Here is a 27,178-nt window from a genome sequence, read left to right on the forward strand (position 1 = left end):
TGAAATAGATAAATAATATAAGACAGGTTTTTGTTGTATTCAAAGCAAAATGGTGGAAAAAAATAAATAAAAAAAAACTCCAGAACTATTTCCACAAATCATTTATCCATCCATACTCTGTAGTTTATCAGACATCGGGTATTGGGAGTAAAAGATCTGGTAAACTGGGTCTCTCCTCTGAGCTCCCCTCATTTTACAGACCTCTGCACCTTGTCTCTGACGGGAGCATTACTTCAGCCGCTTGTATCAGGAATTAATTTTTCCAGTCATGATTCACATCTCTGTGCTATAGGCCATTAGCAGTTCAAGTTGAATGTAAATTTAAAAACCTGGACCTGATCTGGACAACACTAATATTCTAAAAATATTTGTTCAACTCAACATGTATAGCTTACCTTACAATAAAAGACCTATTTATGTTTTCTTTTTACTGAACAAACACACACAAACACAAACTCCCTGCTGCGCTGGGAAGGACGCCATGTACTATAATTTCCATTATCTTTGATTTATTGTATTTGTCAAAGAAGAAAAAGCATTGTTTCTGTATAACAATGTATGTGTGCTGTTTAACCACAATAAAACTGCCTAGCTTGATATGATTCTTTTATAGTTAATTTTGGAACCAGTTGGAAATGTCCAAGTTCAGCTACTTCTGTAACACACCTTACACCAACCGCCTACGCTTCAGTGTGCTGCTTTGCTCAAGGATGTGTTAGTTTAAATGCAGCTCTAGAAGCCACAAATATGAATCAATGTCATGTAAGTGATAATTCTGCAACAGTGACGATCACCTCATTCATACCATGACAGACACAGCGGTCCCTGACATTTTCCTGCAGCGCTAAATGTTTCAAAGCCAGGGCACTTTGAGGTCCGCAGTGTTACCTTGGAGACGCCTTTTGTTTTACGTCTATCAAAGAGAACACTGAGAAGGTGAGGACACACCCTGAGGCACACCTTAAATGCCAAACAAAAATAGAAACGCAGGTCTCTTGCCTTTCAGAAACCCTTCAGGAAACCTGTTGGTGTACAATACATATTTCTGGTTTAGAGAGATCTAAGATCTGGTGCACAAACAAGAAGTTCCTTTTAATACTTTCTTCATTGTTGAGTGACACACGCTTGAGCTAAAACGAATATAGCTGACGTCCACTTGCTGGGACTGACGTTTTGAAGGCGTGTCTGGATTCTGCATGAGAAAATCACAGTAGAGGAACACGCCGCCAGCAGCTGGAGTCGGGTCTGTTTCAGCCAGGAAAATGTTTGTGGTTAGCTTTGTGGTTTAGCTTTCCTTGGATTCTGCTGTGGGAAGTTATGTTCCATGGAAATGAAGACATTATGGGAGCTCCATCAGTTCATTTGGGCAGACTTTTTTGCCAGCACACATTGGGCTCTTCTGTCAGGTAAAAGTTCTGGTGGTGGTGTTGTACGCTTTTTGAGTAGAACCAGCTCATCTTAAGTCTAAATCATGCACTTATAAACATATAAGTAGTTTTTCAATGCATCTTTTTGTGTTTTATGTACTGATACATGTCATTCAAAACAAGTACGTTAACACATATATCTTTCAAATGAGGTTACTAGCCAATACCAACTGTGCTGAACCCAAACCAAAAAATAGACTTGATACTATGTTTAAAGATTTTCACAAGATCTCCGCCGTCATTCTGATTATCTAAGCAATCCACAAAAGACTGGAAAATTTGTTCAAAGTCTAGACATTAATATTTTATCTCGAATGTTGAATAATGTTCGTTATCCAGCCAGAAAGCCATGGCTCTTTGAGGATTCAAACTCGGTCCTGAGCTAATTTCAGTTCTTCTATCTGAGAAAAATGTCAACAGGTGACTTTACTGGGTTTAACATAGCTAAGATAATTGTATATTTTGAAAAGCAATAATTAGAATTTTAACAGAAATATAATGCCTTCATGCTCCATTTATTAGCTTCGTTCACAAAGCTTCACAAATGATTTCCCTTTCCAATTCTCAGCCAGATCGAATTGCTTGCAATAAAACTTACACAGCAAATGGAGGCATCAGATTTCAAGTAATCTTTACTTGGTTCACTGAAGAATAATAATACAGCTTCATAGCTTTCTGTGACGGAGTCTAATCTGAGCAACAGAGCACCATATTAATGGAAACTTCTACACAATATAATATACAACAAACTCTGTTTGCTTTCCATTACTGATGTCCGTGTCAGGGTGTTTTTACTTTTTTTATTTTTGTCCCCGATACTAATCCACAACATCGGCCGATACTCAAAAGCCAACATCTTAAAGGAAGTTTTATCGGTAACATTTTTTAAAAATCATATGTATAAAATTGTTTTAACCAAACCAGCATTAAAATATTTTTAAAAAGATATGATGTGTTTCAAAATCAGGAAAATTAAGAGTAATTTAAACTTAGAAATTCTGAATTGGTTTATGCTTCTGAGTTTACATTAAAATGTAAAAAGTTTTGTTCCAAAATCAAATGTATTTTTAACAAAGTTGTAGTTTCTACATTTGTTTAGATGCCACCATGAAACATTTAGTAAGTGTTCTTTAAAGACTGTACTAATTTTTTCATTTGATAAAATACAAATTATTCATTTTACTGACTCCTAATATGTTTTAATTTAGCTAACAGGGAAAATTAGTTACTGTAGAAACTGCAGTTTTTCTACAGTGACCCACTGCTCCTGCTAGAAACAGTATAAGGAAATATTAAAGAATTGAACAACAAAGTCATTGAGTCCTCTTTCAAGATAAACATCATAGATTAATTATGCTGTTCCACTCGTACTGTTATTTTCATCACTTTAAACACAGAGACATTTTTTCTTGGACTATAAAAGCGTTTAGCAAGTCAGTAGATTTTTGGTTCAAACATTTGAAACCATTTCCCCCACACTGTCTGATACTAAAGGAGACTAAACCATTCCTGTTTCAGGTTAGTAAGAAGAATTTCTATTTCACAATAACAAAATAACAAAAGAGACGTCTCTTTGATAGAATTTCAAATTCATGTGCTTTAATTTAGACGTATATAGGAAAGCCCAGTTGACAGTGTGATGGCTTTATGAATTTAACGGGTTAACAACATTCAAATCAAACAGAATCACTCTGCGGATGTATTTTAGAGCGACACCTCTAAAATACAGATTCCTTGTTTGGCATAATAAAATAAATATGGCAACATTTCAGGAAGAGAACTTTAGGACCTCCACCAATCTGATTTATCCTTAAGTACAATTTCCAGATTCCCAATGGTGCCAGATTAACCTGATCCCTCAGATATAAACACCATTGAGATTTCGAGCTTTCAGACAGTTCTGGAAGGGTACGACGTCTTTGTCCCACAGATAAAAGTGTTAGATGTTGGCCTAAGCTAATAATGGAGTGTTATTATCCATAGTAAAACGAGTCCTAGATCAACATGGACATAATTAATACTGTCATGAAGAAAGAAATTGATGTGGAAACATTAAGGCGACATCTAAAGACATTTATAAGGAGGTTGAAGCTCAGGCATAAACGTTTCCAAACTGGTAATCACCACATGCAAAGCGCCAGATTAGTTACTAATAGTTTCTTCTTTGTACTGTGAGTATCATTGTAAAAGTTGAAAAAAAAAAAAAACCCAGACTGTGTGGACAAATTCAGGTGTGGTTGATCAATGAACTCATTTGCACGTCCCTTTAAGGGTGATATTAAAATTGTTCTGCAAAGGGGCAAATATACGAACGTCTGAGTTCAGTTTAATCATAGCACAAACTTGCAGACCCTGCAAACAGAAACAGGCGGTGTTTCTCACTACAAAGAAAAAAACTCCCAAAATCTCAGTGCAACATGCAGCAAACATATAACAAATACTAAGAGGTGAATGTAGTGACATCAATCTTTTGATACCAATATTTATGCTTCCACTTCTGACTGATATGGTTGAATAAGAGTGTTTGTTGTGTTACATAAGGCTTTTGAGTTTGCGTCTCATGCGGTATTGCTTCTGTGACAAAGATCAGACAGACTGATGAAATTTAAAGATAAGCTTGTCAGGGATTTTATTGTTGTTTGGTGTTTCTTGTCACGAAGAGATGTCTAGCTGATGTCTAGCTTTAATCAAAGCTTTCCATTACATACGTACTAACTGTAAATTATTTCACAGACTGAAGAAACCTGGTTCTTGTGTTACATATGCAATGTGGCTGAAGATACATCTACTTATTGTCCTCCTATCAGGTGAGCTCTGACATCACCCGCAGTATGACTGAAGACTTGAACAAAGGTTATTGGCAAACAAAGTGACAGAGCATTGAATCCACCTCCACTAATAACCGACCATGTCTGCATTCCTCGTAGTTCATCGTACCTGAGTCTTAAATTCCTTTCCTTTCATACTGTAACCTGTTTATCAACATTGATTCCAGGCTGACTCAAAGAATATCTCAACACCTCTGGACTGCAGCCTGTTATCTTGCAATTTTTGAAGCAGTCGTTGCGCAACTTTTCTTGATCAGAAAGTTTCTTCCTGTACCTGTGACTAAGACTGAGGCTATTGTGTGATATTTTTTAGTGATTGGTGTGATGTAACTCTTTAATACTGCTCCATTTAGGGCAAACAGACAAGGTGTGAATGACTGGTGCCTGAATGTCTCATTGGAAAAACCCAACCAGACTAACTCAAAAGATACAACTAACTCCTTACTGTTTTATTTCTCTAATCAGGTCAAGCTTTTGGTCAACTAACCTCCACTGCTCCCTCCAGCATCGCCACATCAACAACAGCTCCACAAACCTCAGGTAAATAAAACGCTACGGCTTGTACAACCTAAAATCAGAAATAAGACAGAACTGAAAACAACAGTGCTGAAGACAAAACAAGGATAATTGGAATTACCATCACTTTTACAATGCAAACTTTAAATTCCCACAATATTTCTTTATACCTCTATTGATTCATATTTACAGACAGAATGATGGAGAAAATAAAGATCCTGCATATTAAACAACAAATTAAACTGTCATATTAAGACAACTTAATACAGAGGACAAAGATCACAAACTGAAAACAAAAATTAAATTAATAGTTTTTTATTCTTCAGCGGGTGAAACATCTGTTGTTCCAAGCTCCCAAGCTGCTTCCTCTACTTTTCACACTTCTACAACTACAGCAGGTAAATTCAACTCCTCAGCAAAAATATGACGCAGCTGTAATACATGTAGCTGTATAACAGAGAAACAAACCCAAAGGTGGGTAAGTGGTCAAATTATGTCATTGTAATACAAACACGGTGAATTATTTTATGAATCAAATTACTCAGATTACTTAAAAGATAACTCAGCAGTTGATCTTTGCAACAGCAATAATGTTTGAGGTTATCGTCTTGTATTTGATCATGCATTTTAACAGATTTTCCATTTTTTCCAATCAGCTGAAGTTCCTGATAGTCAATCTTCTGCTGCTTCATCCATCACTCCTACTTCTGCAACCACCGCACAGACCCCAGGTAAACAAATGACAGATATATCTCACCAACAGTACAAACGTAGAAAAATATTTTACCCAAAGGGGCTTTGGGAAGGAACATCTCTTTTGGAATATACTAATCAGCCATTACGAAATGGATTTTGACATTATTCTTCTAAATGTCATTTGACTTTTTTTTATAGTAGTGTTTTATTTCCTCGATGTCAACGTGGATGTCACTGGACCGAGTAAGAATGAATCCGACATCATTGCCTGGGTATGTAAGGAAAATAATTGGAGGCCAAAATCCGATTATGAATTTTGACATCTGAATCCTGTAAGTAAATGTGATCATGGTTATTTTCTTTCAGCTTGGCCAGGTTTTCCGAAATGAGCTGGGGCACTGCTTGTTTCCAATCGCAGGAGCAACAACTACTGCACCCACATCTCAGCAAACTGCAAATGTGACAGAACAAGTGGCAACAACACAGACTTATAAATCAACAACAGCATTTTACACTTTACCGCAAAACTATAGTTCAACAGTGTTACAGTTCAACATAACAACTACGGCTGCAACAACGATAAATGGCAACGACACAACAACAATGGAAGCAGTGATAAATAGTAACATCACAACTACAGCTGCAACAGCAACACCAGTAACTGAAAACGTCACAACACCAGCTTCGGCAACAGTGTTACACGACAATGCAACAACCACAGTTGCAGCAACGACGACATTGAATGACAACAAAACAACAGCGACAACATCAAAGGCATCAATCAGCAACACAACAGTTACAGCAGAAGGAACCACAGCATCTGATGGCAACATAACATCAACAGCTGCATCAACTACCGCATCAAAAAGCAACATGACAACTACTGCTGCAGGAACTACAGCAGCACAAAGCAACATGACAACTACTGCTGCAGGAACTACAGCAGCACAAAGCAACATGACAACTACTGCTGCAGGAACTACTGCGACACAAAGCAACATGACAACTACTGCTGCAGGAACTACAGCGACACAAAGCAACATGACAACTACTGCTGCAGGAACTACAGCAGCACAAAGCAACATGACAACTACTGCTGCAGGAACTACAGCAGCACAAAGCAACATGACAACTACTGCTGCAGGAACTACAGCAGCACAAAGCAACACTACAGCTGCTACTGCAACAACTACAGACCTAACAAGCAATACTCCAACCTCTACTGCAACAACTACAGACCTAAGAAGCAACAGTCCAACAACTCCAACAACTACAGTGCTAAGAAGCAACGGTCCAGCAACTACAGCGCTAAGAAGCAACACTCCTACCACAGTTACAACAACTACAGCGCTAAGAAGCAACGGTCCGACAACTCCGACAACTCCAACAACTCCAACAACTACAGCGCTAAGAAGCAACGGTCCGACAACTCCGACAACTCCAACAACTCCAACAACTACAGCGCTAAGAAGCAACGGTCCGACAAGTCCAACAACTCCAACAACTACAGCGCTAAGAAGCAACGGTCCGACAACTCCAACAACTCCAACAACTACAGCGCTAAGAAGCAACAGTCCAACAACTCCAACAACTCCAGCGCTAAGAAGCAACAGTCCAACAACTCCAACAACTACAGCTCTAAGAAGCAACACTCCAACCACAGTGACAACAACTACAGCGTCACAAAGCAACAGTCCAGCCACAACTACACCAAGTCCCATCTTGTCACATTTGATCACCAGCCTGTCAACTTTATTGCCTGAGTTAACCCAGTCAACTATTCTAAGACTGAATCCTCAAGCCTCACCTTCAGGACTGTCAAGGAGGAAGCGTGCCGTCCCCCAGAACAGCGACAGTTTGACGCAAAGCAGGTATGAAAAATGAGCTTAAGTGATTCGGGAAAATAATCTATTAATATTCTAGCATTCATAGAACAGTATATGTTTCATTTGTAATGAATTGTAAAAAAAAATAAATGGCTGTAATTCAAAGTGACATGTTCTCCAAAATAACTGTCAGCTGAATTAGGCAGCACTTTTTTGCATTATTCTTACATCTCTTTTGTTACAGTGTTAATATTATTATTATTTTTCTTTTTTAGCAATGACACGGCTTTGGTTTTTCAAGTAAGTTAATAATCACATGCAGCAATAGGTCTTACGGTGAGTAGAAGTATTGAATAACAGGGTCCGGTTTGTGTTTTAACAGGGAATGGAAGTGTCCTGCTCTACAAAAACTGCTATAAGGTAAGTGAAATAACATAGCTCTCATATTTGACACATGCATATGTCCATTCTTGTTTTCGATAAAACTGATGATATGTTTCAGTCATACCAAGTGCACCATCATGCTTGGGCTGAGTCACAAAATACCATCATGCTGTATCCTCCAAACGCTCTGTGCAGCCAGCAAACGTTCCTCCGACATCCATGTGGTGGGAAACAGGATAGACGAACAGAGTGAGTAATACATCGGACTTTTTACCAACCTCAGAAGCTTCTCATTTGTAACAAAGTCTTGATCTTTCTGAACAGATCAGCTTCAAAACAAGTGCGGCGGTAACTTAGAGGAGCCAAACAGCTGCATATATTCTGGTCCACTGGGCGCGTCATGGTAAGGGTTTGGTATCTGCTAAGCATGTTTACGACAGCAATGTGTTGCAGTCCTGCTGGAGAACAATTCCACGCAACTGATCACGACAATCATGCACAATTAAGTGGAAATTCATCAAAATCGACACACATACTTCAAAGACTTCACTGGGCTTGATAATTCAGAAAATGTCTTTAAAAAAATAAAATTTTGATTTTTCTGGAATATCAAGCATAAATGTATGTGCTTGATATTGATACCAGTAACAGGCTCATACTTTCCTACACTGATGTGGAAAGAAAGACCCTCAGGTCCTCTGACACTTTTACAGATTTCAGTGTTGAATCTAAATTAACATCCTGATGTTTTCCTGCATTTGAGATTAACAGATGAATCATCTTTACAGATGTCCTGAACCTAAAATATTTATTTTCAATGTGCAAATCTTTGACTCATTGAATAAAAGAAGAAATCAAGAAATTTCATTAAAAAAGCCAAAATGTTCTTTCTGTGTCGTGCAGTGGCGGAATATTTTTATTTCTAAAATATGCAAAGAGCTGGTATAAGCATATAAAGTTAAATGAACAAATTTAACAAAATGTGATGTTTGTCTTTTATCAGTGTGGAGTCTGGGCCTGCATATGTCATTCCACCAATAAACTTAACAGACTGTGTGACAGGTGAGGTATTTATTTAAAATATATTTAAAATGCATAGAGTATTTAGATTTTTATGTATTTTTTCTTCTTTCATTTTTAGAGAACAGTTGTAGCTGCCCTTCCTACTGCAACAGATCTGGTTAGTATTTCATCAGTCAAAATTGTTATCAAAATCAATACAAAATTTACGATGTAATTCGTGTTTTTGTTTTCAGATGCGTTCTACACTTTTTCCATTTCACTACAAGACCCAACAATGAACTCTTCATCTCTTTCATCTCTGGTAACCTCCTTTTTTATTAATCACTCTTGCAACACACTCGTGATGTATCAGACGATAATATTTACTTACATTTACAGATTTCAACTCTGGCACAACGACCAAACTGCTCCATCAGTACAAAGTATGTTTTGCTTTTTGATTTGTAACAATACTTTTTCTGTAAGTTTTATTTTCAGTTCGCAAAGACAAAATTATCTATTTATTTATTTAGAACAATAAAAATCAAAAACAGAAAAACATAGTCATGCTGACTGACATTTGAAGTTATGTTTTTAATGTTTTGTTGCAGTGTTACATGTCAATCATTGGCCACGGTTGCGTCTGAATACAGGGTAAGTAGAAGCCAAAGTTCAATAATACTACCAAAAAGTCAAGTTCTGAATTTCTCCTGACTAAACAATTGTATAAGCATCACTAAAGTGTTAGGTTGTGCTAAATTTATCAGGTATAATTTTAAGAAACTAAAATATAACAATCAACAAGTATCACAGAATAATAAATACTTAAAAGTATCCAACAATGCAAAATGAATAGATCACATGTATAATTTAAATTTTTGTGCATGTTTATTAATATCGCGTTGTACAATTTCAGAGTGCCAGTGTGGACTGTGAAATGAGTGGAACAAAGTAAGTCTAAGCTTTATTAACATACCTTCATTTTATAGCAAGACTAGTCACCTGCCCACACTGCAAAATGTAGTTGATTTGATGACACTAATATAAATGTGTTGATTGGCCTGCAAATCACTTAAACTCTAAATTTAGGTCACTCAGCAAAGCACAAAATAAAGCAGATTTTATAGATTAATTACTCGTAGACTGATGTTTTCAAGCCTTTATTTTTTAGAAAAAGATGATATTTAGGGTTAGAATATTACATCAGACCAATAATAAACATTTTCAATACAAAAGTGTGGGTATTATATAAGTTATGTTTAATACCTGCCTAAAGTTTGTTTTGTTTTTCCGGCTCACAAATGAGCCTTATCTGAACACATATTCTAATTTATTGCAGTAATCTGTGTAAAAGAAGGCTCTAGCAAAGAATTGGGAAATATTTAACAGAAAGTCAACATTTGTGCAAATGAATTGAATTACTGAAGTAACTTAGCTTTTCAGTGATATACTAATTTCCTTAGAGTCACCTGTATGCTCATGTGTTGGAAACCTTTTAAAAACTGTTTTATTCTTTTCTTTTTATTGAAGGCTGAGTTGCAGAGTGATATTAGGTTTTGCACGGGAAGTCTCAATTTGTTCAGTGGCAGAAGCTGTTTTAAATGTATTTCTGCTTGAAGAAAATATCCAGTATGACGGGCAAGTGAGACGAGCAGGTAAGTATCTCCATCTATTCACTACAGTTTGACTCAGGTTAAAAATAACCTGTGTATTTAATGTAGCTGTTGCTTTGTGTTGCAGCAATTTGTGGAAGCGCAGAAGTTAATGCCAACTCACTCAACTTCCAGTTCAATTATACTGATAGTGAGATAAGCCCAGATGACTTTTGTGCCGAAATAGAGGAATCTAACCTCCTCACATGGTTCGTATGATCTCACTTTCGGCTACAAGTAAAGTTTTACAAAATTACCAACTCAGTATTACTGTTATCTTTGCATGGTTGTTTCTGAAACATATCCCATGGAAACTATGCTTTCAAATAATACAGTGATTTACTTCTTTTTCATTGCAGCCAAACTGGAGAAAATGTTGTTGTACATTTGAAAGAGCAATGTGTTGTATCTACCACAACTAGCCCAAATGTGACAAATAGTCCCAACGTGACTAGCCTAAATACAACAGCTAGCCCAAATGTTACTAGCTTAAATACAACAGCTAGCCCAAATGTTACTAGCTTAAATACAACAGCTAGCCCAAATGTTACTAGCTTAAATACAACAGCTAGCCCAAATGTTACTAGCCTAAATACAACAGCTAGCCCAAATGTTACTAGCCTAAATACAACAGCTAGCCCAAATGTTACTAGCCTAAATACAACAGCTAGCCCAAATGTGACACTTAGCCAAAATGCCACAATTCCTATAAACTCGACAATTGGCCCAAATGTGACAATCATTACGAATGTGACAACAGTGAAACCAACAGTACAACCAAACAACAACACATTGACTCCAACAACAACCCCAAACACACAACAGAACACAACACGGGCCCCATCAGTGCCCACAACTGCTGCTGGAGGGAAACCGTCATCAAACACAACTAGAAGCACAACAAGTGGATTTGTTTCTGTGACCACCTCAGTGAGTTCAACAGGAAATGGATCAGGTTTGTTGCCACATAATTTTTTTTTCCAGCTCATGTTGTACCATTAACTTTTATTTTAACTTGCATTTGGGCTTTGACTCAACCAGTCCAAATATGCAAACTTTAACATCTTCAGAGTGGTCATTGTTTTGTGCTTTTCTGGTCCTTTTCAAAATGTATTTTCATTTCTGATAAATGTCAAAAGATCTTGCTAATAAAAAAAAAAAATCCCACTACATAAGGGTGCCACCACCGTGTTGCACTGTAGATGACGGTGTAATGTATATAATGATTAGAATTATTTGGTTTTTGCAACATCTAGATTGCTCAGACAAAAATAGTCTTTCAACTAATAACTAATTAACATATGTTCTTTCTGTGTTTGCTCCTTTGGTTTCTGGGAAGATAACAGTGATCATTTTTCAGAACATAACCTCTCTTCTATTTTGTTCACTGCAGCTGAAAGCCAAGCCAAAGACCTTCTTGCACTGGCTCAAGACGTGTCAAAACTGACCGCAGCGCAGATAGATCAGCTGGTGTCACAGCTGGAGAAGCTTCTGGCAGGCCCGACTGTCAGCAAGGAGCTGGGAGACGTCTCCGTCAACATCGTCAGCAATCTGTTGGACGCTTCACCTGACAAGCTGTCGAGCTCCTCTGACAGGTTACTCTCACTTATTCAACTTTTCCCATATGATCATACGTTTTTTATTTGTAAAATGTTGTTAATAGTTAAATAGATCAATCATTCTGCATGACACTAACCAGTTCCTTTGTTCCAACAGGATTATTGGGATTGTTGACACGGTGGGATTAAAGTTGGTGATTGGAAACACCGCTGAGAATCTGCTGTACCCTTCTTTGGCTGTCTCTGTGAAACCAGCAGATGGCGCCAACTTTCAGGAGACAATTTTTTCCATCTTAGATCCAACTAATGTACAGGTGAGACTGTGGTCCCTCAAGTAAAGGCATATTTTTCCTTAAAAGCTTGAGAAAAATCATAAATAATAACTCAGGTGTAGCACACTTTTGCCAAGCACTGAATTATATTCTCTTCTGTAAGACTTTTCACACATTTACACGTTTTAGGTTCTGTTGGTGAAATTATAGCTTTGTTGTATTGTGAAAAATATATTCTTGAGAAAGATCTATTCTCCACCCTGTATGTTCCCCTATGTGCTGCAGGTTCGGGGGAATCCAAGGTTGAAAAGGAGCGCATTAAAGGACTCCTCCATCCCTCAGGGCTCTATTACTCTTCCTCCTTCACTCACTCAAAATCTAACCGCTGAGGAACAAAAGCTGGTCTCCAGGCTCCAGTTCAATTTCTACCAGAAGAGCTCAGTCTTTAAGGTCTATACAGTCAACCTGTGTCATTGATATCAAATAAAATAAAAAATAAATTGCTGGCGAATAATATACTAAATGTGCAGTGGAATTTGTCCCACAAACTAACGATTTGATGCGTCTCTGCATGAAAACACAGGATGACTCATTAGGACAACGCAAACTTAACAGTGGGATCTTGGGAGCAAGCGTGGCCAATCTATCAATCAAAGGATTACAGGAAAGTGTTGTAATTCGCCTGAGAAACACGGAACCTGTTCCAGTAAGTCTAATTCTAACAGGAAATGCTCGATATTTTTCACAGGCTCATTAGCAACAAACTTTGAAAGGAGATCAGGTGGATATTTGAATGAAAAGCTGCTGAATACTTATTTTTTCCAGACTTAAGCTAAACAATACTTATTTTTGAAACTGAAACCTTGCTTCTTTTTCCAAACTACAGGCTAATTTTGTGGCAGTGTGTGTTTACTGGGACTTTACATATAACAGTAAGTTAAAAATATAAACACACATGCTTAAAAACTGAGATTAGGCTGCATTTTTGAAACTGTTGTTGTTCCTGCAGAAGGTGCAGGTGGCTGGAACTCAGATGGCTGCTTTGTCAAAGAAACCAACGACAATGAGACAGTTTGTGGCTGCAACCATTTAACCAGCTTTGCTATTTTACTGGTAAGCACAATTACCTGTTGCAGATTTCACACCTCTGTGTGTCTAATAACAATAGCAGACATGTCATTCTGATGTCTTCTATTTGATTGATTTTACTTTAAGGACATTTCCAGAGAGACTGTTACCAGTCGTGCTCAGGCCACCATCCTCACCTTCATCACATATATAGGTTGTGGACTTTCTGCCATCTTCCTGTCCGTAACTCTCCTCACTTACTTGGCATTTGGGTGAGTTGATACATTGTTTAACCCAGTACAAGGCCTTGTAAATGTATGTTACAGGGTTTTTAGTTTAGGGTTGTTGTCGTGCAACATCCCCCTCCCCTCTTCTCTGTCTCTCTACTTCCCATTCTGAGAGGAGGGAGATGTGCTTCCCAGCTCTCCGTCTAACGGGTCCGGGAAGCCTCTAACTCCTGAGTATTACTACAGATGAGAATATAGAGGACATTCTGTTTAACCTAGAACCCGACGGACCCACCGGGGGGTCCAGCTGCCACGTGACCTCGGCTCGCTCTGTAAACAAAGGCTCCAAGTGCCTTTAAATTTTTTTTTTTTAATCCGCTAAAAGAGGCTTTAATCTTTCAAAAACTATTCCGCATAAAGGTTTTGCCCAAAATGTTAAGATTTAAATTTATTTATACCCCCTGAGGGTGTAAGAGGTTGCTGGCCGCGAGAAAGACTAGCCTGGCTTCTAACGACCTCTGCCTCCAGATGTCCCACCCTTTTTCACCCTGTGAATTAGCCAGATCGAGCAGCCCGCAATCAGCTAGTTTCACAGAGCACACCTGTTAACGGTCGCTCTTTCTCTTTATTACAACTTTATTAAACTTGTTACTGACCAGGTAGGTTTTAGTGACTCGAGCCAGTCCCAAGGGTGTTGTTTTGGCTAAAAGCAACCTATAAAACATTTTCCACTTTTTCCTCCCAGAATCAAACTTCATAGCTATTTTACAACCATCAAAGACCTTTAAGGTAGCTCATTAATTGAATGTCCACAACATCTTTTAGATTTTCTTAATGCTAATTATTTATTAGTAAGGCAATTTTGCAAGGGTCAGTACAGCTTAAATCAGTAACAGAAATAATCAAATAAGTAAAATCAAAAATCTAGCCTGTCTTTCCCTAATGCTGACACTGTGAACTAAAAAAGGGAAACTTTGAGAGAGACGAACGTAGTTTGGCATCTTGAACCACAGAACTGGCCTGATGATTAGAAAGGTGTTGCAGCAGCAGGGGGCTCCCAGTACAGGAAGAGTACTGACTTAGAGCGGCAGGTCTCGGGCCTCACGGTGACTTCCTCATGCGCGTAGCGGTCCTCAGCTTCTTGTCTTGCAGCTCTGTAGCTCTTTTCTTCTCGTCTCACGATCTTTCTGGTCCACTGAGATGTAGACGAGTTGGTCTCATGGAAAGAATAAACCAGTTCTTCATCTTTGCCTTTGTTCTTTGCCTTGTCTTTATCTTCATCTTCATCTTTATCTTCATCTTCATCTTTGCCTTGGTCTTTAGAGTCCCGAACCCAGCTGGTGAGAGAAGTGCAATTTGAAGCCACATGTTGCCGGGCTAACGGGTTGGTCCACATGTGCAGAACAGTCTTCGGCTCTGTGGCCCCGGCTCTTCTTTAGCTGCAGAGTTCTTTGTCCATCTCGATCTTGGCTCGAAGCTGCCTAAAGGATCCAACCAAAGACTCCTCTTTTGCACTCACCTTATAAAGGGTTTATCCACCCTTTTGGTGCATTTGCATTGGCTAGCTTTGTTGCTGTGCCTGTCTCATTGGCTGACTGCTTGGACCGATGATCTCATATCCATCACCGTTTTGGAGACATGATGTCTGTTCTAATGTCCCAGGGTTGCTCAACAGTCCTCTTGCATCTAACCTTTTCTTAGGAAAGTTTAAAGTTTAGCAATACGGCCTTGGTCACCTCTGCTCTCCTATCAGTTCCTCTTTTCCCCTGACCTTTCACCTACCATCTACCTCCAACACAACATCAGTGACCTTTAATTACAGTTACACATTTCACTCCATTTCAAGTTCAATGTCAAAATCATATTTATAACCTTTTAGTTTCTCTGATTTAGCATTCATTTATAATTTTATAATAACCATATCTTATTAGTTACTCTTATTATAATCATAATGTGAGTTGTTACAGACATTAATGGAAATCTAATTATTTTGATACCATGTTACAGTTACTTGTTTCACCCGTAAGTACTATAACAGTAAGTGTAAATATTCTTATAATCAAACCAATATCAACCATTGGTTAAACCAATATTAATTATTGGCTTAATTATAAGTTATCATTATTAATTTAAGTATTTTACTCTGGGTTTTATCCAATTACTCAAAATGTTTAGATGTTATTCTTTAAACCTTTAATGCTTTGAAATGAGCACTGAACTATTTTTAAACACATGCGGGCTGGAAACTTCCCCTTTCTTCAGGAAACCTGCTCTTCCTGTTCCATGACTCTCTTTCTGCCTAACTATGATTTTTTATGATTAAATAGAAAAAAGTAGAATTAAAGCAAAGTTTGCAGGACACAATAACAACACACACAACCAGATTAATTTTATTACCGTCTTACTCTACTGTTGGGTCTTGATGTCACCTGTGTAATTAGTTTTAAAGATAACTTTATTTATTGTTATTATTAAACTAAAATCTCCAGCATGGGGAAGTGGGATGAGCTCGACTTTTCTCGACAGGGTTGAAAGATGCTAAATGCCAACGTGTAAGTTTTCAGATTTTTATTTGGGAGAGCAAATCCATTAGCATTAGTCTGACGTCAAATCTCAGTAAATCACACTGACAATAGCGGTTTGATTTGAAGAAAATGCGGAAAGGTAAAAGAATTTTAGCATGTAAAACAACTTTTAACAACTTATGTATCAGTGATTGACGTCTAAATCCTTTCACCCCAACAGAAAGCTGCGTAAAGACATCCCATCCAAAATTCTGATCCAGCTTTGCCTGGCTCTTCTGCTGCTCAACCTGGTCTTCCTGGTGGACGCCTGGCTGGCTCTTTATCCCAAAGCCGTGGGCCTCTGCATTTCCACGGCCTGGTTCCTTCACTACTTCCTACTGGTTTCCTTCACCTGGATGGGGCTCGAGGGGGTCCACATGTACTACGCGCTCGTGAAAGTCTTCAATGACAACATATCCCACTACATGCTGAAGTTCTCGCTGGTGGGCTGGGGAGTCCCAATGCTAGTGGTCATCATTGTGATTGCGATTGACAAAAACAACTACGGCCTCATGTCCTATGGAAAGTTTTCAGATGGAACAAGTGACGACTTGTAAGTTGAGTAAGCTGAAAGTGGGTTTTACTCACAGCTACAATCACAGGAAAATAAAGCATGCCACTTTCAAGTGTAGCTTTTATGTGTCAGGGCATAATGAATAAAAATGATCTGGTCTTTAAAAAGTTAAAATGAGTCAAATTTGATCTCAGGAGTCCAAAATTACATTATCATCATTGGATTTAAAATCTCAGTTCATGATACACAAATAAGGCCCAAAGCTACATTATTAAGGAAGAATTGTGTCCTCTCCTCTTTACAATACTTCTCTAATTTATTAAGGTTTAGACCCTTTAAAACCCTGTTTAAACTTCCATATGAAATCACTAATAATGAGTAGCTTATTCACTCTTCCTCCTTGTTGTCTTGCAGCTGCTGGATAAGAAACGACATCGCTTTCTACGTGACAGTTGTGGCCTACTTCGGTGTGATTTTCATCTTCAACATCATCATGTTTGGTGTGGTCTTAGTCCAGTTGCACCGGATAAAAAAACAGAATCCTCATAACAACAAGCACCGCAGCACGGCGCAGGACGCACGCAGCGTGATCGGGATCACCCTCCTCCTAGGTCTCACGTGGGGATTTGCCTTTTTTGCGTGGGGTCCTGTTAATCTGGCATTTATGTACCTCTTTGCCATCTTTAATTCCCTGCAAGGTGAGTTGTTGAACCCTACACCTGTCCTGTATCCAAAAGAGTAAGTTAAAAACTTTGCTGATCCCCAAAGATTTTTCTTGCATTTTGCAGGATTCTTCATATTTGTGTTCCACTGTGCGGCGAAAGAAACCGTCAGAAGGCAGTGGAGGACCTACCTGTGCTGCGGCAGTATGAGACTCCCAGAAAACTCAGGTGAGTCTGATGAAAATGTGCACCTGTATCTAAGACTCGTAAGCTAGTTTTCAATGCATTTTTTTAAAGATAATAAAATACCTTTTTTATTCTTATATATTGCATTTTCTTTTATGTCGTAATTCTTTTAGAATGGAGTCGCACTGCAACACAGAAAACCGCAAAGAAGTCTCCTCTGACCTCCTTTACGTCCTCACAAAGCAGTCGGCCATCCAGATCCACTTTTCTGCCCAGTACGCCATCAGGGCAGATGAACGGCATTGGTAAGCAAGAATTCCTACTTTAACAACGTTATGCCTTCTGTGATAGGTCTTGACTGACCCAACACGCCACATGCATTGGCATTCCTTCCAAGGATGTGTAAAATACCTGAAAATAAATATTACTGCTGAATAATCGCACACAGAATTAAATAATTATTAATCTGAGGTCATTCTGTCTGGAAAACAATTGTACATTAAATCATATTTACCATTGTTATTGGCAATAATTTTATTGTTTTGAATCATTGTCCTATGGATAGTCACTGAGCATGACCTCTGGAGAAAGGTACCAGACATGACCAGTAGGTCCAGTATGGTATACTAGCAAAAAATAGGAGTAGCTCCAAGATTCAGGTGGCAGTTCAACATGATCATTATGTGTTGAATATGTATGAACAGGATTCTGCTTGTACTTCAAATTTGAAGAAATAAGCTGCTGGATAAGAGATGAAGTATTGCCTTCTGTCTATCTTTACCTGTCTATCTTTATAATTGTGGATAGGTTTAATAACTATTATTTACCAACATGTACATTGCAGGAAATCCACTTGAAGACAGAATAATTACAGCTGACGAAGAACCGAGGACAGATGTGGTTCTCAACGAGATCAACAGACAGCAGCTCCGGAGTCGACGGGGGTCCTGACCCAGAGAGCAGCCCGTTAACTGCCTGTATAAAATGTAATTTACCAGAAAATATGTATTGTTCATTTCCGTCACATGTATTAGTTGACTGATTTCTAAGAAATTCTAAGTCTAAAGTTGAATATATTTTTTTAAAACACTAAAGCTATTTTTTGTGCTTTTTACATAATCTTTAATATACATATTTATTTACCTTCATATAACATTTTAATGTGTATCTTAGATTTAATGATCTTGCATCTGTTGCTTTCAAAAAGCAAATTAAAGTTCATATAGCAATAAATAGACTACATTTCTTTTGTCATTGAAGTATTTGTGATTTATGGAGTTCCCTTTTCAAATCTAAGAACTGACACTGAGATATGCCTTTAGTTTAGATAATCCAATAGCAGCACATTTTAAAATCCCACACGTATCCAAAAAGTTCTCATATTAAACAGTTGAAATATGAATGCCCAAAGTAAAATATTTGCCAAAAAAGGTCAATCCAAGTCATGTTGGTCAACTGACTTCACAATTTTTTTATTCTGCTGCTGTAAATCAACACTGAAACATAGTGGATAAATCACTCAAATCTCCCTTTATCCACTTGTTAATCAAATAATAGAAAAACATAGTAAACCCCAGAATTGTCTATAAAGTTTAAAGTTTCAGACAAGCTTTCTGTTTAAGTTTTGTTGGATCCAACTTAAGTCTGTCTGCTGAGAAACCGTATTATGCTTCAGACCTTTTGTGTGACGGAGCCATCTGGAGCGTGATGCCGTCCTCAGGCTAACCTTAACACCAGCTGCAAACACACCAAACGATTTCTCTGTGCATATTAAATTACAATTTCACTGAAAGTAACAGAAGAAAACTGAAGCACAACAGAAGCTTAGCAAAGTAGGATGACATTGGAAATTTCCTGTCTGCAAGAGCTGCAGCCAAGACAGAAGCACGACTTGGCTTTAAGAGGCTTATATCCATTTTTATGTTTATTTCAGCATTTCTTTACATAAATGCAAGCAGTGAAGCACCCAGTTGTTACAATGCAATGTGTGCTGCAACATATTTACTCTACAGCTCCAAACATTTGGTATTTTTGCTATACATATGAAACATAAGGGGGCAAAAAAAAAACAAGCCATTTTCCTCAAAACTAATTGCAGATGGTCAAACAGTTTATCAGAACAGCATTTGGTGAGTTTGTTTGAATAAATAAATGTCCCAGAGGGTCCATCTAATGTGCTGTGTTCTGTATATCTATGCAAGCTACATTCACAGTCTTCAGCATGCACCCAGTATACTTAATCAGGAGAAATCAAAGGTGCTAAAAACAGATCAAAACCAGCACATGCACAGATGGCAACAATGAGGAATAATTTCCCTTTAACACACCTGGACTACAACACTTAGCACTCATCAGGATGAACCACACTGCCTTGATACAGACTGAAAGAGCTGCATCGTATTTCAGTGGCAGAAACAAAAGGAGGAAAAAAAAAAAAAAGCTTAAACTTACATCAGATTCACACACATATGGTGGGCAAAGTTACAACATTGTCAGTGTACCAGATCAGTGTTTATAAATTGTAAAAGTTTCTTCAGAAGACATGCAAGTCAAGGTCAAATCCATTAACACAAAAATAGTTGCAGCAAACAGTGATAAATCAAAACCTAAGGAGCAGGATTCAATGGCATTGATAATTATTCATGTGCACCTTCAAATAATAGACTGAATTTACAGCAACCTTTGCATGTTCCTTTTCACATTAACCGGCTTAAAATAGGGTGGAGTGTTTCACCATCACAAAACAGAAGTTTGCTGCGTTCGCAATGGACACACCGAGGTCTGCCTATTTCCTCCATGTTTTACTTCACTGGGATGATCAAGCTTAGGAACAGAGCATTAAGATGAGGTCTCGACCTCAAACAGCCTAATTCCTTCAGACTCTGACGAAACTCATTGTATTAACTCAAGAAAATAAACATACACAGCAATGATGTTTTCAATCAGTTAAGAGTAAACAGGATCTTCTGTTTATATCCAAGAAGATCCTGAAAGTTGGATCCAGTCACAATAAATCACCCAAGAAACAGTCCCTCAGCACGTTGGCAGTTAACAGATACACTTTAAGATCTACATTAACGGTTGGTGCAACAAACCTTACGAACAAGTCAGTAACTATTTAATAATCGTTTTCCAAGCCTTCCGTGTTCATGTCATGTTCAGTCAGACCACACATTCAAGCCTAAGTGAAAAGCAGAAGGGAATTCAAACGTTCGCATTCCAGCTGCTCAGAAAACTGGAAGTCTTCACTTCTTCCACGCAGTGTAGAAAACCCATCTGAAAAGATTATTAAGGGCCACAAACAGAGTCTTTATGATACTACTGTTTTTATGACGCGTTGATCTGCATGTCATGATTTAAACCCATGACTGGGCGGTAAAAATGAAGGATACTGCTCCAGGTAGGAGGGTACGCACACCACTTCTTTTTGGAAATCTACAGGACATGAGAGCTTTCCCAGCTGTTCTTCATATAGACTCAGCGCCTCTTTCAGATTCACGCTGTTACCCTGATGGAATAAAAATGGAAAAAAGTTATAATGCACACATAAAAAAAAAAAAAAATTAACCGCATTCTATATCGGTATCAGCTGATATATCAGTCATTTTTCAATTTATCGGAATTGATCTGATAAATAAAATTGGGCCGATATTAGCAACTGATATTTCCATCTTGTTGCCATTTGAATGGAGGCGTTTGGTTATGTTATTTGTTTCGTCATATGACGGTATTGGTGATGAAGAGGAGGATTGTGGGAGTTTAACTGAAAAGGAGAAACAGTGGTGAATAATTGTGTGTGGTCTTTCTCAAGCTGTCGAAAAGGTTGTGAAATATATCAGTAAAATTTTATGCATCCCTACTTTGAAGTATTACTCTTTGAAGTTATACTTCATTTGCAAAATTGCCTGACTGTGCTTAAGGGAGGGGGTAAAAAAAAAAAAAAAAAAAAAAAAAAAAAAAAGCATGAAGTCAACATACATTGGAACAAATTAGTAACTGATCATTTTGGGTTAAAGTCTGAAGCCTCTGATTAGACTGCATTGTGTTAATATGATTTTAAACAACCCTGAATCATCACCATTATGCTTGAAAGTTGGCTGGTTGGTTTTTGTCAAACATGTTTACTGTGTATTGTTTTCCAATTGTTAATCGCAACTAGGGCTGTTGTAAACGAATATTTTAGTAATCGAGTAATCTATCGATTATTCTTACGATTAATCGAGTAATCGGATAAAAAAAATTCTAAAATGAAATATTGGTAAATCTGGCATAATACCGGTGTTACTATCAGATATCAATATCAGTCCAATTTTTCATATTTGAGCATCCCTAACAGTTGCTTTTTTGTAGTTTAGAAAACTAACCTGTAACAATAATAGCTCACTTTCTAAGTTAACCAGAAGAAAAGTTATAGAAAAATCTGAAATTATATTGAATTTAATAACAAAGAGGCAGGCTCACAAATATGCTTATAAAAAATGTCTACAATCCAGCTTTTAGTTTATGTATTCATCTTCAGTGAGTTTAATAGATTAATTAAACTCACCTTGCCACCTAACCTGTCACGCTTTGGGTTTGAAAATACGGGAAATGCCGCCTGGAGTGGGAGGAGAGGGCGAATGAACGAACGCAAGATGGGGTGGAGGGGAGGAAATAGACCAGCGGACTGACGAACCGTTAAACCGGGGGACGAACACGGGGGGAAGCAATACGGGATATTTACGACACCTTCACTGGTCACACTCAGAAACTCATCTACCAGCCATGTACGATGCGCTCCGCCACCCGTTTCTTTAGTCCGGGATATGAAATTTATTGTGCGGTTCGTCGGTAAAGCTACATTTACACGGTAAGCATCAGCTACTCAGCCGCCCGCCCTGCTCAGTCTATCCGCTCACCTCAGCGCTCTTCCCGCCGTTCGCTTTCAACCAGCAGCCCCGGAGGAGAAATGCTGCCGTACTCCAGGCATTCCCCCAGTCATTTTAAGGATGCTTATTGGTTCCCCAAAAACGATAAAAAGTCGGGCATTATCATCAATCAATAAAATCCCCACGGGCCAATCTTGAAGATTGGACTTTATGCCGCTGAGACTTAGCTTTTGTCAACAACTCAGAGGCGGAAGTGAGAGCTCCGCGCAACGCAAATGAAGTCCCGGCCAGAACACGGTGCGCTAACTAATAAAACATAAATTAACGAAGCTTCGAGGCAGGTACATTTTCCTCGAGGAATTTTAGTAATCGAGGTACTCGAATCATTCGAGGAATCGTTTCAGCCCTAATCGCAACAAACAGAAAAGTCTTTAGACATACATTTTGTCATTTGGAGCAAATTTGCCAGTTTCTCTTAAGATGGTACATCTTTTGACAAAGCTTTCAGACTCTGATAAGCTTGACTGCTTCACTCTAAACTGTGCAGATACTGCAAAAAAAACCCAACTGACCTGTGTAAAGTATTTCCCCTTGGGGTGCAGGACACGCACTGACAGATCTAAGATGAGACGTAGAAATTCCCACATAGAGTCTGCAGAGAGCACACAGTTTCAGAGAAAAGACTAAACACCGACTTTTCTATATTATGCGTAAGTAGCCACAGCGTGTGCAATGGATTAATGGATATGCAGGAACCTTCTTCTGGTGAAGTAGATATTGGGATTGCAGTGAGGTCATTAATTACATAATCAAATGTTCTTCCTTCCTGGACATACTTCTTCAGCAAGGGGACACAGTCTTCAATCAGAATCTGCAATGCACAACACATGTTGACTACGGTAAAATCTTTGACATTTACTTTGAGGTATTCAACATTCGCAATTTGCTCTACAGATAACTTATTGTAAAGTACTTCAGTCAGAATTTCTGGTTTTATACAAACAGCAATAAATACATTATCGTTGAAAATTTCTATTCAAAGTTATTAAACAATGCTAAAAAGAATATTTAAACTAGAGAAGCAAATAAAACATTACTTGTACCAAACTATTTTGCGTCACAGTTGTGAGATGGCAATGAATTTTCCCCAATAGATCATTAATTTCCCAGCACTCACTTGGTAACAGTCGCCCCTCAGGGTGTCCAGGGTATTGCCACAAGTCCTCCTCATGTACATCTTGCACCCATCGATCACCTTCTGGTCAATGTGCATGCCTCGTCAAGGAGGAGTCAGGTTAAGATGTCGACTTACTTTCATATAGGGTGTTAAAGTCAGAAAAAATTTCAAAAGGATATCTCCACCATGGTGACCATCTTTGGCTTTTGTTTGACCAACTCAGCAAGGATGCCTCCATCTCCTCCTCCTAATATCAGCACCTCCTTCCCTGCATAATTCTCTCTTCCATTACCTGTGATGGCTTGTGTGTACGCCAAATCACTTTCTGCCAGGTCTGCAGCAACATTAACACATCAGTTACATACAATTAATAACAAGATGCAATTTTGTGTAAAGCTGTCCTGAGTGAAGCTGAAGTTAATAATGGCCACATTTGTCCACAATAAAAAATATTTTTATTAATGAACATAAATATAACACAAGCCGTCTATTTGTCCCCTTTGTTGCCTTCTGTTAATATTTTTAAAAAGAGTCAGACGTCTAAATGAGCTTTCTTGTGTGTACTAGTTTATTATATAAATACTTACTGACATCTCCATCAAGGACTAAGATATTTCCATACTGCCGTGAGTGCAATATCTTTATGTTTTGGTATGCAGAATCTTCTTCGTAAACCACTTCATCAACGTCATACTCCACCAGCCTGCCATCAGCTGTGGGCCAGTATCGGTCAACTTTTGCTCCTCGTACTAAGGCTGGAAGCCTGGAGGGAAAATGAAAAATAATGACAGATCCTTGATGAAATAAAGTCTTCAAACATCCCAAATGGAAACACATCATGAGAACCAGGACCCTCACCTTTTAATCCTTGTAATATTTCCATTTAACAGAACTTTTAACTTATTTTCCAGTGCATTTAAAAGCTGTGGAGGAAATGAAAAAAAAAATAAATAAATGTCTGTGCATAGCTGTTCTTCCCATCAAGTCTTGCATTTTAAAACTGTATGCCACGACAAGCTTGAAATACAATAATATTGAAAACTCCACGTGTTTTTCATTTTGATCACTTACATTGTCTAGCTGTGCAATGTTATCATCTTCGTGACACTGCAGATCGACGGTGACCAGCCCATGGGAGTGCACACGCAGAACGACGAGCCTGGTAAACAAGATTTAATAAAGCAAACTTATAAAACCTTTTATTGGTGAAATGATACTCCACCCATAACATAAAACTACAACATCTAACCCCATCACTCTTCCAACAGAGACGGTAGCCTGAAGGTTTAAGTTCAAACATTCACACTGGACCAACCTTGCTTACCACTAATGCAATCGGTTTAAGAAAATATTTAAAATAAATCTAAAACAAAGTCCTCTCAGTTTACCTTTCAATTTATGAACATACCCTCTAGAAGAGGAGGACTCAAACATCACTAAATCCTCTTCAGAGTCAAGGATTTCATTCACAGAGGATACTCTAAATTGTACTTTTCAATTCTGATTAAAAAGTTGATCAAACACCCAGTAACTAAAACAGTTCAAGTATTTAACCTGGGCGTTCCTAGATGGTTCTGAGAAAGAATCAGTCTAAACTGACAGCCAAGTCAGAACCACTTTAAGTGGGAGTTAAACTTCTTATTGCAAGATTTAGAACTGAGACATAAATGACTGTCAAACACAGCCAATTACTGCACATCGTTGGAAAGCTCATTTATCAAGATTATTTAACAATAATAGCATTTCTTTTATCTTAACTAAATATTCAAAGCAACACAATGACAATACCTCAGGCAGTCACAATAAAGCAGCAGAGTAAGTTGTGTATTCAAGCTAGACTTCCTACTTTTGGCCACCAGATGGCACCAAAGAAAAGCATGTTGAAAAGTAAGAGGAATAAAACTTCATTCAACTTCACTAGACTAACTGAGCTAATTAAACTCTGACAATGTTAAAATAAATTGCTGCCAACTTGTTTTTGGTTTAAAATTGGAAGATTAGAAAGCTCTGGATACTTCAACGTCAGTGTCGTATATTCTTCTTGCTTTCCTTACCGCCCATTCTTGCCGACAAATGTAGCTAGATATCCATGCCCATTTGTGTCATGGATAGTCTCTGTCAGCTCCTGCTCATGAAATATGGACAGCAGACCAGGCACTACAGAGGCCGAGTCGACTGGAGACGAACAGAAACAGAAAGATGGAAAAAAATTATAGCAGTCTGGCACATTAGTACGATTAATAAAGTCACATCTGAATCGATAATGACCTTTTTGTCAGATAGACTTTTCAATTACAGGTAAGCAGTTACGGAGAGAAGAGAATAAATTGTTTTTTTTTTTTTTTGCAGTTTTAAATGTATGCCTTCCTCATTTTATAACTAACTCACTTATAAAAATTTATTTCATGGTGCATGTTTTCAGTTGCTGGGCATAAGCCAGCTGTAGGGCTATGTTTTAAGTGTTTCCCTTCTGCCACACACCTGGATTGAATATTTGGGTGATTAACAGGTTTCTGCAGTACTTGATGGTCATGCAATCATTTGAATCAGCTGTTCTGGTATAGAGGCACATCTAAAACATGCAGAGCAGGGGGGCCTGATGACTGGAATTGAGAAGCACTGCTTTAAGAATAATTGTACATAATTTGTATTTTATCTATAAAATACCATGCGTAGTTTTTATCAAATTATGTAAAAGGGTCTCCTAAATGTACTTTAATAAAATATATTAAAAAATCTGGGGGGAAAATATTTCTAATATCTTTAATTAAAAAATTTCCATCAATAATAGCACAATGGCAGGTTATTATTTTTACTTTTAAATATGGTCAGTTGTTGCGACATTGGTACTTGTAAATGTTTTTTAAACGGCGAGGGTTTGGGGTCAGTTCAGCCTTCACAAGCAAAACTACAAAAATGGCGGAAGAGGGACTATTTCCTCTGCGACAGCGCAGAATTGAACATGCTTTATTCACATTGTTAGCAAGACAAGCATCGAGCCGCTCACTAGTGCCTTGCAAATTTGCGAGAAAATCCCACATAACATTCAAGTGAACAAGCAGCAGCACATAAACGTAAAAATGTTTATCCACGTTAACTTTACCCTTCAAACCAAAATTTACCGAACATGCTTGAGCTGAATTCCGTCTAAATCACTCCCAACCTGCAGTTTTGAAGGGCAATTACAAACTAGCGAGTCAATATTAGCTGTTCAGCCGGCTAGCTAACACGCTGCTTGGCTACAGGGGCCGTAAACTGAATAAACACGCAATTTCTGGAGTCTTTTTCCAAGCATCTTACCTGGCGTAGAGAGATTAATGTCGAGAGTATAATGTCGCACTGCCATGTCTCGCTGCAACCGACATCCATGCCTGGGATAGCGGGGCTGCGAATACTTATCTGCAGGGAAAGAGGGAGGGCCCAGCTACCACTGCAGCTGCCGCTTCGCACCACACTCAACCAAAGAGGCGGAGCCAGACTGAGAGACCAGCGACTGAGTCCTAAATACACGATTTTAGGACTTGTACTATCAACAGCGCTTAAAATAAATACGTCTTTTATTAACTGGTGCATAAAAAGCATTATAGTGTAATGTCGATCTTTGCAAAATACTTTTTGGTATTTGCTTTAGATAGTGCATTTAGAAAATAGTAGGTGCAGGGTGTTGTTGTTGTTGTTTTTTTTTTTTTGGCCTGTTAGAAAACATTCACAAGATGTCAGAAGAAAATGCAAACATTAATCCTGACAATA

The 27,178-nt window shown here is 38.1% G+C and overlaps 2 protein-coding genes across 2 annotated transcripts; one reads left to right on the forward strand and one right to left on the reverse strand.

The window, feature by feature from the left end:
* Positions 1–1,073: 1,073 nt before the first annotated feature.
* LOC106921775 (uncharacterized) lies at positions 1,074–18,616 on the forward strand. Its single transcript, XM_014993662.2, has 32 exons — positions 1,074–1,406; positions 4,161–4,234; positions 4,721–4,795; positions 5,098–5,169; positions 5,428–5,502; positions 5,666–5,739; positions 5,834–7,338; positions 7,569–7,593; positions 7,676–7,713; positions 7,796–7,926; positions 8,002–8,080; positions 8,681–8,739; positions 8,819–8,857; positions 8,934–9,001; positions 9,079–9,122; positions 9,291–9,333; positions 9,596–9,630; positions 10,210–10,334; positions 10,420–10,540; positions 10,691–11,286; positions 11,725–11,926; positions 12,048–12,204; positions 12,448–12,612; positions 12,746–12,868; positions 13,049–13,094; positions 13,172–13,275; positions 13,378–13,502; positions 16,203–16,574; positions 16,950–17,233; positions 17,324–17,425; positions 17,557–17,688; positions 18,228–18,616. The coding sequence occupies exons 1-32, from the start codon at positions 1,318–1,320 to the stop codon at positions 18,332–18,334; spliced, it is 5,286 nt and encodes a 1,761-aa protein (XP_014849148.2). The 5' UTR covers positions 1,074–1,317; the 3' UTR covers positions 18,335–18,616.
* Positions 18,617–19,279: 663 nt separating this feature from the next.
* sms (spermine synthase) lies at positions 19,280–26,890 on the reverse strand. Its single transcript, XM_088012656.1, has 11 exons — positions 26,729–26,890; positions 25,483–25,603; positions 24,500–24,587; positions 24,287–24,351; positions 24,016–24,191; positions 23,606–23,762; positions 23,429–23,516; positions 23,008–23,122; positions 22,824–22,903; positions 20,776–20,891; positions 19,280–20,659 (listed from the first exon to the last, which is right to left on the reverse strand). The coding sequence occupies exons 1-11, from the start codon at positions 26,772–26,774 to the stop codon at positions 20,629–20,631; spliced, it is 1,083 nt and encodes a 360-aa protein (XP_087868782.1). The 5' UTR covers positions 26,775–26,890; the 3' UTR covers positions 19,280–20,628.
* Positions 26,891–27,178: the final 288 nt, after the last annotated feature.

This window comes from Poecilia mexicana, unplaced genomic scaffold, assembly GCF_051168715.1.
Source record: "Poecilia mexicana isolate PSO_F unplaced genomic scaffold, ASM5116871v1 scaffold_14, whole genome shotgun sequence".
NCBI classification, from domain to species: Eukaryota; Metazoa; Chordata; class Actinopteri; order Cyprinodontiformes; family Poeciliidae; genus Poecilia; species Poecilia mexicana.